At 38.8% G+C, this 12,985-nt stretch overlaps 2 protein-coding genes across 2 annotated transcripts; both read left to right on the top strand.

Annotated features, from left to right (window-relative positions):
• The first annotated feature begins 202 nt into the window (after nucleotides 1-202).
• hoxd10a (homeobox D10a) lies at nucleotides 203-1,893 on the top strand. The gene is made up of 2 exons (XM_042002096.1): nucleotides 203-950; nucleotides 1,619-1,893. Exons 1-2 carry the CDS (start codon nucleotides 203-205, stop codon nucleotides 1,891-1,893), a joined length of 1,023 nt encoding a protein of 340 aa, XP_041858030.1.
• A 2,169-nt stretch (nucleotides 1,894-4,062) lies between these two features.
• hoxd9a (homeobox D9a) lies at nucleotides 4,063-5,460 on the top strand. Its single transcript, XM_042002006.1, has 2 exons — nucleotides 4,063-4,643; nucleotides 5,098-5,460. Exons 1-2 carry the CDS (start codon nucleotides 4,094-4,096, stop codon nucleotides 5,340-5,342), a joined length of 795 nt encoding a protein of 264 aa, XP_041857940.1. The 5' UTR covers nucleotides 4,063-4,093; the 3' UTR covers nucleotides 5,343-5,460.
• The last annotated feature ends 7,525 nt before the right edge of the window (nucleotides 5,461-12,985 follow it).

Raw genomic sequence — 12,985 nt, 5'->3', positions numbered from 1 at the left:
GTTGTAGGTGTCGCTGTTGACCACATCTGCATCCGCAGTGTGAGCGCGTGCAGAGAGAGGAGGCTGCGTCTCAAGGCCATTTTCAAATCTCATTGGTGGGTTTGTCATGTGGTCGGGAGGCATCCTGACTTACAGATTGTTTTTCCTAGATATGTCAGCTTACAAAGGACATCTCTCTCCTCTTAAGAACTTAACCCCAAAAATGTCCTTTCCCAGTAGCTCTCCTGCGGCAAACCCATTTTTAGTGGACTCTTTAATTGGTGCCTGCAGGACGGACAGCTTTTACTCCAACAGCAACATGTACATGCAGTCTGGCTCAGAAATGGGAACCTACGGAATGCAAACCTGTGGACTTCTGCCGTCTTTTGGCAAAAGAGCTGGGGAGGTCAACCACCAAAATACGGGCATGAGTGTCCACTCGTACATACCTCACATAGATAACTGGACTGATCCGAGTAGAACCTGCAGACTAGAGCCGCCCAGTCAGATGTCAAACTGTACATTTTCACAGAGCATAAAGGAGGAGAGTAACTGCTGCATGTACTCCGATAAAAGAGTACAAAAAGTCAGCTCGCCAGAGGTCCCTGCATATTCTAATGTTATCGCTGAAACTTGCCCTGTCGATGGTCCCGAGATCCCGGTTCCAGGCTATTTCAGACTAAGCCAAACTTATGCGAACGGGAAGCATCCGGAAAACTACTGCCATGAACCGCCGAGTCCCAACCCGACACTCATGCAGCTCAACCGGGTCTCTGACAAACCGCTGCCATCATCCTCTTCTAATTTTGCAGAGGCGAAAAAGAAAATTCAGGAGTTTCCACAGAACCACGAAACCACAAGAACACCGGTCCCCGCAGAAAGCCCGGATCCAAAGTCCAACTCGGAGGAAAAAAGCTGTCCAGTGGAAGCCCCTGCATCCAGCCCTGAGCTGCAGCAGAAGGAAGGGAAAGGTGGGTTGACTACAATGAAAAGCTTTTATCTTGTGGCGCTGTACTGAGAAGGCTGCAGCATCATAAAACCAAGTATAAAACACAAACAACCCCTAAAGTCGTAATGTTTAATGATAGTCTTTCTCAAGTTGCAGTAATGGGCAACAGAATGGTTTTTACCATGCAGCAAGAAACCCCATCTATTGGATTTGTACTTCTAAAAAATACACTGATTGTTTTCATAATCTTTTCTGGACAGCTTTGCCATTACTTTGCTTTATTTGTTATAAACTATAGTCACTTCGATTGGTGCATGTGTTGTTCACTAAACAAGGTCTTGCAATACTGCAAAATCAGTCTTATAAACTGATTTAAAACAAAATTATTTAAACACTTTAATTAAGTTTTGCACATTAAGTAATTTGAAGCTCCTTTAATTTTGAGAGATTGTTCTCAAAATTTCAAGCTTTAAAAATGAAATCCTTGTGTGGTGTTTCATTGTCTGAGATTCCGTTTAATTTTTGTTTTATTAGTGCCGCAATAACCTCCCCTGCATTTTATTTATTCAGGTAATGCATTCACATTATGTTTTATTTCCCAGAGGTGAAATTCAAACACACCTGATGAGATTCTGAGCTCGAGAGTGAACTCAGTCGCTATAACAGTGTCTTTGCTTTGAATCTTTGCAGACTTCAAGAGTGACACATTAACGAACAACTGGCTAACAGCGAAAAGTGGGAGAAAGAAAAGGTGCCCCTACACAAAGCACCAGACCTTGGAGTTGGAGAAGGAGTTTCTGTTCAACATGTACCTGACCCGGGAGCGCCGCCTAGAGATCAGCAGGACCGTCAACCTGACCGACAGGCAGGTCAAGATTTGGTTTCAGAACCGCAGGATGAAACTGAAGAAAATGAACAGAGAAAACCGCATCCGAGAACTGACCTCAAATCTCACCTTTTCGTGAGCTTACATGTGTCTGTGGTTAGAAGTCTTTATTTTATTTTATTTTATTTTATTTTATTTTATATGCTTTAGTGGTATTGGACGTTCTTTTTCAACCAAACTGTGACTATGCCTATTATGCTTTGTGGCTTTGTGCATTTGTTTAACTTTATCACAGGGTAACAATTTTTGGTCTTAAATTATTGGCAAAACATTTCTTCTCTTTTGCAAAATACATCTCAATGTGTGGACATGACGAGCTGTGAATAAGGATTATTCTATTGCAATCCACGAGAGCACATTTACCGTGTTTCGTGCAACATTTGTTTTACAGTTTGTGTAAGCCATGCTCAATAGTAAGATATTTCTGTGAGCCTCTAAATGATGAAAAACAATGTTAAGCTGTGGATTTATTGCATGTTTGTGGCATGTATACCTTGGAATAAATATGTTGTCAAATACTTATGTTTATTCTCTGATTAGAACTGATTGTAGTTAGTAGTTACGGTTATATGTTGAAGCAGGCGCAGTTTTATTTAAGGTAGTTACGAAAAGGGGGTGGGGGGGGGGAAAGAAAATTATTTAGGTCATTCTAAGTCAGAGCTTGTTGCAATTCACTGCATAAAAAAATCAACACAGCTCCAAGAGCCACCATAATAGTTTTAAAATTGGGTTTTGCGTAAAGTTCCCAGCTTCATTTGAATGTGAGCCAAAAATATTGTGTGAGTTGGAAGTTTAAGCGCATCGTTAACTCAAATTGTTAATCCTCGTTAATCTTTTAAAGATACTTGAGATACTCAAAAAATTGATTGAAAATGTCTCCTTGATATCTGCATATTTGTTATTTTGCAACTGACCACAAAATTTGAAAAGGACAAGACATTCTGATGGATAGAACCCGTCCACGCAGACCCACTTTGAAATCAATGAGTGCATGGGCCTGTTTCAGTGGGAGGTTAGAGAAGAAAACTTGACCGAGTAGTCTAAGTAAGAGGACAAAAACACCAGCCTCTTATTTAATCATTTTCTTTTTCTGTAAAGGAGATGAGTGCTGCAAAGGGAGGCATATGCCGTGGTTATACGTTTAAACACATCTTTTATTGTGTTGTTGCTAAGGCCTGTTTATAAGTTAACTAATACTGTCTAAAGACTGTAAAATGGGAGAAGAGGGGAGGGGGGTGTTCAAGCACAAATTCACAGGGGGGCAACGGCTCCTTCCTTCCGCGCGACACCAGCCCTTCTCATTTCTTCAGGAAAAAACTCTACATGTAGTCAGAAAACATTTAAAAATAAACCAAAAGCAGGAATTGTGAGAGAAAAAAAAACAACATGTTGCCAACTGCTGATCCAGTCTGCAACTTTCCAGCCATGTAACGTTTACTTGGACTCAACATGTCCTGCTTCATGTCAACACCTCCCCTAAAAGGGAATTCTGTTCAAATTAAAATTAAGAACACAGTCCAAAGTAGGCTATTGCTTTTAAATGACACCTCTCAGATACCAACTCACAGATGGACATCCACTCCTATTTTTTTTATTGTCGGCATGTATAATCACACGCACCTCATAAAATATTTATTGATACATTATTGCTCTCCTTTGAATGAATACAATAACTCCACAACTACCGTTTCCGACTCAACTTAGAAAATTAAACCAACTCATAATATATATTTCCTTGCCAAATATTAACAATGCATACACCGCATTGTGAACGGAAATGGCGTCTGCTACTTTACAACATGTTATTACATCTCTTTTACGAGGACTCTGTAAGTCCATAAACCCTTTTACTAGCATTGAGGGTATCAGAACGATATTATAAGAGTTTTCTCAAGCATTGAGATACATGGAACCCGTGTTGGTGCATTGGGCTGTGTGTAGGGAAGTTGTATTCCTTATTTTTCTGAACTGCTAGGCTATTCTGCATTCACACAAAAGAGAGGAAATGCTTTTTTTTATCCTAGAAATGGTTTCCCTCTTGCCCTAACGTCAGATGGGACTTCTTATTATTTCTAAAATGAAAAGCTGAATTAAACCTGACGAAAAATGAGAGCGCTAGGGCAGGATTGATTCACTGGCTGTATTGGTAAATATGACCACGTGATCCATGTAACCAATCCCTGTAGGTGCAGGCCAGCAAAAATACTATGATTGTTCATAGAGGGAAGCTTCCCGTAACAGTTCAACCCGTATTATATGAGTAGTAAGAGATCAAAAAAATGTCTTCCAGTGGCACGCTTAGTAACTGTTATGTGGACGCTGTTTTGGGTCAGGAGCCAGAGGATGTTTACGGAGCTCGCTTTATTCAGGCTCCACACACGATGACCCCGAGGCCGTCAGGTGCTGGGGATACAGCCGACTTCTCCTCGTGTAATTTTGCACCAAAGTCCGCCGTTTTCTCATCGTCCTGGTCCCCAGTTCATCATCAAGGGATTTATCATCCTTATGTCCACCATCACCACCACCACCAGTCCCATTTGCCCGCTTCGGACGGCAGATATGTCGGCGTCCGCTCCTGGATGGAGCCCATCTCAAACCACGTTTCTTTTGCCGGGTTCCACTCCAACAGCCGGCCGTACGGGACAAAGCCAGAGGTCCTGCCAGCGAAAGCTACAGAATGCGACACATTGGAGGCAGAAACTCGACCGATCGCCAGCGAATTCTCGTGCGGAAGATCGGAGTGTCCAGAGAAAGCGACTAAGGAGCACAGTGGAAGCGAGATTTCGAGTCAGAGCGACTCCAAAGACGAGAAACAACAACTTGACCCAAGTAAGTAAACGAAATAGCTTGTCCTGATTTACAACCCTGAGAACTGTATGAGCTGGGTGTGTAAAACTAGTGGTTTTACTAACCTATAAAATTGTCCCGAACTATACCGAGGTTGCGAACGGAAACCGCCCTGCAAAAGGTTGTTGTGGATTCTAATTCGCTCTCATTTTTTCCGCATTTCGCTATTTAGATAAAATTCTACCCCGCCATTGGTCCAGGATTGGTTTATTTTCTTTTGTTAGCTGAAACTTATCAGCGCATCAGGTAACATTCTTGTAAAACTTTGGACATCGTCTATCAAAACAACCAATAATTTAGACTTATTAACACTATAGATTAACTCAACTCATACCAGTGTCTTCACAGCTATTTGAAATCATTCACTAATGTCAGTGAAGTTTATATTATTGGATATCTGATAAATTCTTATCCTTTTGTGTCTTTTTCTTTTCAGACAATCCTGCAGCAAACTGGATCCACGCGCGCTCGACAAGAAAGAAGCGGTGTCCCTACACAAAATATCAGACTTTAGAGTTGGAGAAGGAGTTCCTCTATAATATGTATTTGACAAGAGATCGGCGCTATGAGGTCGCCCGCATACTCAGTTTAACTGAGAGACAAGTCAAGATCTGGTTCCAGAACAGAAGAATGAAAATGAAGAAAATGAACAGGGAGAGGAGCAACAAGGAGCAGCTATAGGTTCGCTGCTATTTCACACATTTTAGTGTTTCTACCAAGGAAGCCATTTGAACAATTACATTTCTTTTCCTAGGACTGTCATTGCCATAGCCATTATATATTTTTATTTTTTTTTCAGATGTACACTGTCATTGGCCTCATATCACATATGAATGAATTTGTCTTGGTGGGATCCAGAAAATGTCTGTCAAATATCTGTTATAGCCTATTTCAAACCATTTAATGTTTTTAAATATCACCATACAGGGATCGTTACGCAGCATGATAGTGTTTTTGGCTTTTATATTTCCTTTGAATTTGGCGTAAAGCATTTTAATAGCAAGTTGGGCTGCTGAATATGTCAGACAGCGGAGTTCACACACAGGATGTGTAAGACTCGACTTAATCAATTTGCAGAAAATGTGATTTTTTTTTTTTTTCTTAAGACCAAACTGGGTGCAAAGGTGCTGCTATGCTTGGGAAAATGTTTAATTTTCATTTAATACTAAGCATCAATGCATTTCTGTTTTTGTTTGATTAGCATATTAAAAAAAATAGGTGTGTTTCTGCAATCTCCGTGGTTTATTTTTCATGGAAGTAGTTTTAGCTTCCTACATGTTTTTTCCTGTGGCGTTGTTTACACAAGAAGCGAATTAAACTTTTTTTTTATTTTTCCTTTTTGATATAGTAACTTAGAAACACAGAATTGAATATAATAAAGTGTTTATGATTGGGAGAGGTGTTGCATCGGGTTTCCAATTTATTGTCCAACTTGCAACAGCAATTACTTTAAAGCAGGAAGAAACGCGGTCCAATAAAGCCATAGAAATGGCTAGACGTCTGGCCTAAATTAGTTTATAGGTCTGGCCAGTAATTAAAACCTCTTTTGAAAACCTCTTCTTCTTGTGTGTAAGCGTCTGTTGCTGACAAACAGAATGTCGCTACTTTTCCACAGAGTGTCTGGTCGATGGATTGTTTCAGAGGAAATCACCCTCCAACTTAATGGTCACGTTTATTCATCAAATGCACTTCCTACCGGTGGGGGACAAGCAAAACTTAACTTTGATGCGCTTTTTCTCATGATAATTTTAAGCAACGCCAAATTTGTTTTAATTTCACATTGTACATTGGACCTGTAATTATATTATTTTTTTATTGTTCCGCAATTTTTCAAAACTTGTTAGGATGTTAAATAATTGTACAAGTCAACTAAAATTAAAGGACACTCTGAAAAACGCGGCTCCAACTCTTTTTAATTTAATTTTATTTTGTTTCATTTATCTATTTAGTCATTTTTACTGGAACAGATGAGTCGTGTTGGGGGCGCTAGAGGGCGATGTTGTTCTTTAAGTGTCAGTTATGGAAGCTTATCCACTGTAGGAGCAAGGAGAAAACATATAATCCTTACCTTGGCCTCCTCTATGTGTCCAATTCTAAACGTGTCTGTTGAAGTTAAAAGTTACAGAGTTAAAAAAAATCCCTTGGTTTATATTTTTTGGAGAACTTGCTGCTGCAAAGCTGATTTTGAAATCTCTCGACAGCTTCCACGCCCCCATATGTCAGCTGTATGTCAAACATTTCTGCAGAGGAACAACCATTTAGTCGTTGAGAAAGAGTTACTGAATCCAGCAGCAATCTCAATATTATTTACTCAAAACAGAACAAGAACAAAAGCAGTTAAACTGAACTTTGAGAAGTTATATTTCACTTAAAAGGTGATGCTCATCTGAACTCCAGTTCACACCAGACCAGCTTTACTGCGTGAACAAGAAGCAATTTATACATTTTATATCAAGGAAAGTACAAAACGTACTTTCCTTGATATAAAATGTACATAAATAAAGCATTACTTTCTTCTTTTAAATTATTTAAAAATGAATCACACACAGAGCATGGCGCCTATTTAAGTTCTTCGTCTGGCAGTCTACTTCGGAAATATTAATACATGCAGAAAGAAGCATTATCAAAATACTACATTTTTTATGTCTATAAATTAGCTATATTTAAGTTTTCTGGGACCTCTGAACCTCACACACTTTAGGTTTCTCTCCACAATCAAATATGCAAATTTTACTAATCTCCAGATTTTTCATTTGAAATAAATTTATTGTTGGGAAACAGAACATAAGCCCCTTCAACACTGCCATGCGAGACTATTAGACATCAGTGTAACTACGGTCTGCAGAGGGATGAGACGAAGCAGCACCGGCTTTGTTTTTAGAGGACATGAACTATGACTTTGAAAGTGTTGTTAGACATGGGGGTAGTTGTTTGAAGCATCTAAGCTCGACAACGGCGACTTCAAAGCACATGATAGAAATACCGATTAGAACAATTACAAGGATTGATACAGGATTGCTTATTTTGGCCTTTATTTTGCTGTCTTGGTGCATCGGAGTACTTATGAGTACATTCCCCCTAATGAGGATTATACGGCTGGAACCATGGTCAGTCTTTTGTTTCGTAATTATGACCATATGATTAAGTTGCACACTGTTAAGACGCTCATAAAGCCTTTCTTTGGAGAAACGTGAAAAATATCTTATGTCGTAAGAGACACTAACAAAATATTCAGCAGCAGAAATCAGGCTGCATCATGGGAATCCTCAAGAAAACAAATGAACAGCTCCATTTGAACTAACCTAGCTGTTATTGTAATTAAACAGGAAAGTGAGTCCAACACGAACGACATGACTTACATTGGACTGTAACTGTGCTATGCAGTGTAACGAGGAATCCTTGCAGTGTCCCAGTTTCTAGGGAAGAGGACTTTGTGTGCCTCTTAGGCTATACGGACGGTGAGGGGGGTCAGTTTTCTATTTCAGTCTGATCATTAGCTACAGTCTTGTCACACGCGCACGATAGCGCCATTTTCACACCCTTCGTGTCATGGTATTTTTGTCAAGGCTGCATATAGGCCAACATATTCGTCACACACGAAAGAGTGTCACACCCAGAAAACACACGTGAGTGTAGGGCTTTTCTAAAGCAGGGCTTAATAGTATGTATGCAGGCATGCATCACAACATGCAAAACACTATGCATAGTTTTGCATTTTTAATAGCTGCCACTTGAAATATGAATCTATTATGTCAACAGCACATTTCACTTTACATACTATTTTTTACTACATTTATTAACTTGAACAAGATAATGCAATAAACCATGTGATACGTGTTTTCTGTTAGTAGTTGAGAGGCTACTGCTCAAAGTAGGCTATATGGGAGTATTAAACGTTATTAATAAAAATCCACATGCATTCATATAATTTGGTATGACACATTGAACGATAGCTTGTGATACTCCAGAACATTTTTCTCAACTATCCCAGTCTTTGTCTGTGAGCTGGATGTTCCTGTCCTTTCCTTTTCTGACTTTAATATCCACCCATTAACACTTGACTGTAACCCATTTACTTTCATTGAGGATTCGAGTCTTTAACAACGAAAGTAACATGTCAAAAGCAGCTGAAGAAGCATTTTGGCATCGTGCCTTCTGAGCATAAAAATAGTACACCACTACATTAAACATGGTGTATTTGCAAAATAAATCTGGATACAGGGAAAATTGCGCAGGGATACAAAAAGACTTTGTAAAATGTAAATAAAAGTATTGAATGAGGTTGAATGACGTTGTCTCTGGTGGAACGGGGATGATGTAGTGTAGAATTTGCACATCAGAACATGAAGTTCTGACTGATGAAATATTCAATATAAGCACTAAGGTAGAGTTGTGTTCCAAATAAAATCATTCATCAAGGGATTTATAAATCCCCCCCCCCCCCCCCCCCCCCCCCCCCTCTCTCTCTCTTTTTTTTTTAAGCAGTAATGACTAGTAGCTCTACTTTGTGTGTTTATAAGATGATACCTGGCTGAACTCTTGCACAGCCAGCCCCTAAACGTAAACTAGGAAATGGGACCCCCCACACCCCCATATAGATTTATAGTTTACAGTTTTGCTTTAATTTTATTATTCAGAAGACAACTGTCTCCAAAACCTAAATAAAGGCTTCTCTGTTTGGAGTAACAAAGAGCTGAACTGTGCAGAAGGTAAACGTGATTTTTGTGATAAAAACGAGCAAAATAATTGGTAACTAAATAATGAGTCACACGTGCTCTTGATTTGCACCTCGGTTTTTTTTTTTTGTTTTTTTTTGTTTGTTTTTTTGCACACGACACATGTTTTTGTATTAGCCAGAAGACAATTTCAAGCAAATCTAGGCTGATCAGCTTATTAATTTATTTTCTAAAAGCTGATTTGCAGCCAACATATTTCTAAGATGCTTGTTTTTATTTTTGCACCTAAACAATTTAGCTCTCAAATGCTTAAATAAACTGGACTGCAGAACGTAGAGAATTTAATATGGAAACAATTAATATGAAAACATCGAGACCTGCTCCTCTGCGAGCCTCTGTAAGCTTTCTAAGTGTCAAACCAACGTGTCTCACGAAAAAAATCCGAGCCTACCAGTGCTGCAGCTGTGCAGTAAACCATTACTCCTCTTTACAAACACACAACCCCACCCAGCGACTGCTCCTCTTTCCTCTTTCTGATAGTTTTTTTTTTAATTTTCAATGCGTTGTTTTTATGTTACACTAATTTATCTTTTAAGAATAAACACTAATGTAAGTGATAGCGCTTTTTAAAAACTTTATTTTTATTATTTTTAAGAACGAGAAATTAGCCCATGGCTATTTGTTTTAAACTGTTATATGGAAATATCCTTAAATTCTATCAGATAGGCCGAAGGGCCAAACTAAAGAATGGACTCTATTTATTAAGGAAAAAAATGGTTCCCTTATCCTTATCATCAGATTAAAGAGATATTAGAAAAAATTATAAATTTAAATAAAGTTTCTGTTCGTGCAATGACTTCTTTTTGATTGTCACTGAATTGAAGAGCAAATAATAGTCTGATAACCATGAGTGAATACTGACGCCCCCAAATGCGGGTTTACTTAATTTCCTGCAACAGAAATGAAGAGCAACAAACGGATCCATTATGGTCATTTTTTAGTCTTCGCTGAATCTGCCAGCAATAACAATCCTTCGAAAACGGCGTTCTTTGTGTTTTATACGAATACAAAGAACGTGAGGCTGCAGAGGGGAAAGGGGTCTTTCAAGAGGATTTTTTCCATTTAAAAAAACTGCTGGTTTTCACTGTTAGCTCTTGCAATCTTAGCTCTCTGCACTGATCCAGCAGAATATAACACATCTGAGGTGATATCCTGAGTCCACGGCAACATGGCGACTGTTTTAACAATGGTGTCCACAGATAGGAGGCCCTTACACTCTAATGAACAAACATTATATTTGAATTGCGAAAATAAAAATGATGTCAAACCATTTACTCCTTTCGTGTCGTGACCAACTGTCATAGTTGTGTAATGCAACAAAGCCCAACACACACACACGCACACACACGCACACAGGAAACCAGAGCCATAACTAGACCATAAATCGCAAAGTGCTGACTCTGGCTGCCAGCAGATGAACGAGAATTATATAAAGGAAATTCCTTTTTGCTGCTGGCAGAGATGGTCTCATGCACAGAGCTGCAGTTACGTTATTTAGCCTTCAAATCTCGAAGGTCAATAGCGTGAAAATTTTCCACACCATAATTTATTTCTCCCTGATGTTGCTTTTTTATTTATGAAAAACAGCTGGCCTGCAGAAAGCGTGGGCAGGGGACGGTGATCTGCACGTATGCACGGGCCTATATTCTTTCAGTTTGCCGTGAAGCGTAACTGAGCTTCGACACAGACACGTTTCACAGGAGTTCTTTACGAATTTCTTTTTTAATGTGATCTGTAGACTAATCTTACTGGTTTTAAGTGGCATTTTGTGAACGATTTTTGTTTCTTGTAGGAAGGGGAAAAAAACTCAATAGGGTATTGGTTGTACTGGAGGAAACTCTTTCACGCAAAATTCTTAACCTCTTCTTGTATGTTCCATCTTTTTGTTGTGTGTGTTAAACAGTTAATAGGTTATTTCTCATTAATGTCATTATTCTTTCTTTCTTTCTTTCTTTCTTTCTTTCTTTCTTTCTTTCTTTCTTTCTTTCTTTCTTTCTTTCTTTCTTTTTGGCCCAGTTTCAGAAGAAAACGAATTAATCACATCCTCTAATTATTCCATTTTCTGCAGCTTTTACATGGACTACGGTTTGTTTATTCATTTATTTATTTTTGGAGAAACTGTAACATCTTAGATCCTAAACAACCTTTACTTCTCAGAATATAGCATTTATGGCTGAGCATAAAAAGCCAAAACAGTGGGGGGAAGCTCTTGCTTAAAGGACAAGCTTGGAGGGGCTTCTGCTATTATACGCAAAGATGGGAAGAACTGCTGCAGTCGAAATTCCTTTTTGTGAGAGGACAATTTACAACTTGGCAATAGACCTTTTTTTATGTGCCTCCATAGCCTGTCATTGGATGCCACTGGTCATGTGTGAGAGGCAAACGTCTTCATGGCCCTTTTCCTGATTTCCCAGGCGATTTTTACCCCCACTGCATTCTGCATCTATGGTGTTAAACCAAATCGCCACGGTCGGCTTTTCTTAAAAATTCGCCAGTCTATCGTTTCATAAACGTCTCATCTGATCTTTGCGGCGCTGCGCCGTTTGCATTCCTGGAGGACTGACAAGAGGAGCGTTTCAACTTCATCTGTACCTTCAAACAGAAAGCAGCACCAGCTTTTCATAGCTTTTTTAAACACAATGCAGTGCAAAGCCCAAAGAGTAAACATGGATTATCTCCTGGATATCGGTAAGATTTGCACCTGTATGTGTTTGCCCGCTTGTGTGACGTATAAGTGTGTCTGAGAGTGTGTGTGCGATGTTTGACAGTTTCCTCTTTCATTAGTCATGTAAATTAAGAGTGAGGTAATGTCACTTAACCAATTTGCTTATTACACAAGGAAAAAATAAGTGTTTTTAACAGATATAGATAATAAAGTTTGTAGTGTTATGTTGCAACAATGAAAACGAAATGTTTAATGATAACTGGTTTTTAAATAACTAACAGTTTATGTCAAACTTTTAAAAAATAGCTCTAGTTTAAAGTCATTTGTGTCTAGTAGTATTTTTTAACCTAGATAATTAAATGTAATTATTTAGAGGGGAAAATAGCTTCGTATTTTTTACTTCACATCCAGTGTTTTGTGCCAATTTCAAGCCTTTCCCCCCATTCTGATCAAATTTGGCTGCATCAAAACTTGCAAAATCTAACATTTCTTTCCCTAACAGAAAATTCGAAGTAATCTGATGAAACCTTTATAACTCCCTCATACTGCTAACATGCTCAAACGTTGCACAATAGCCGACTTGTAATAGATGTGCTTTGTTATATTTCACATATTCAAAGTCTGACATAAGAAGATCAGTTCTCATAGCTGCTTTCAGCTGCTTGGAGATGTGGCCAACTGAACAAAGACAGTATTTCACTGGTGCCTGACAGGCAGCTGCGAAAGTATTTACAGCCTTACTGCAATGCGGCAAAATGGATTCTGCTTGGAAGAGAAGCTCAAATAGAAGCCTGAGAAAAAATAGACAGGGTCAGTTTTTTTTTATTCACTATAACCCATATAGCTGCGCAGTTTGATAGAAATGTGAAAGTCAATATCAGACTGCACACATTTGAAAAGTTTCTCTGAATGGAAACTGTAAA

This window comes from Melanotaenia boesemani, chromosome 12, assembly GCF_017639745.1.
Source record: "Melanotaenia boesemani isolate fMelBoe1 chromosome 12, fMelBoe1.pri, whole genome shotgun sequence".
In the NCBI taxonomy this organism is placed as follows: domain Eukaryota; kingdom Metazoa; phylum Chordata; class Actinopteri; order Atheriniformes; family Melanotaeniidae; genus Melanotaenia; species Melanotaenia boesemani.
This window is presented reverse-complemented; position numbering and strand designations above follow the sequence as displayed.

Bases quoted from the DNA above. Each gene is read 5' to 3' on its own strand.
- hoxd9a (XM_042002006.1), top strand. From the start codon at position 4,094: ATGTCTTCCAGTGGCACGCTTAGTAACTGTTATGTGGACGCTGTTTTG. The intron at 4,644-5,097 runs GTAAGTAAACGA...TTTTCTTTTCAG, and splicing joins GAAACAACAACTTGACCCAA to ACAATCCTGCAGCAAACTGG.
- hoxd10a (XM_042002096.1), top strand. From the start codon at position 203: ATGTCCTTTCCCAGTAGCTCTCCTGCGGCAAACCCATTTTTAGTGGAC. The intron at 951-1,618 runs GTGGGTTGACTA...GAATCTTTGCAG, and splicing joins GCAGCAGAAGGAAGGGAAAG to ACTTCAAGAGTGACACATTA.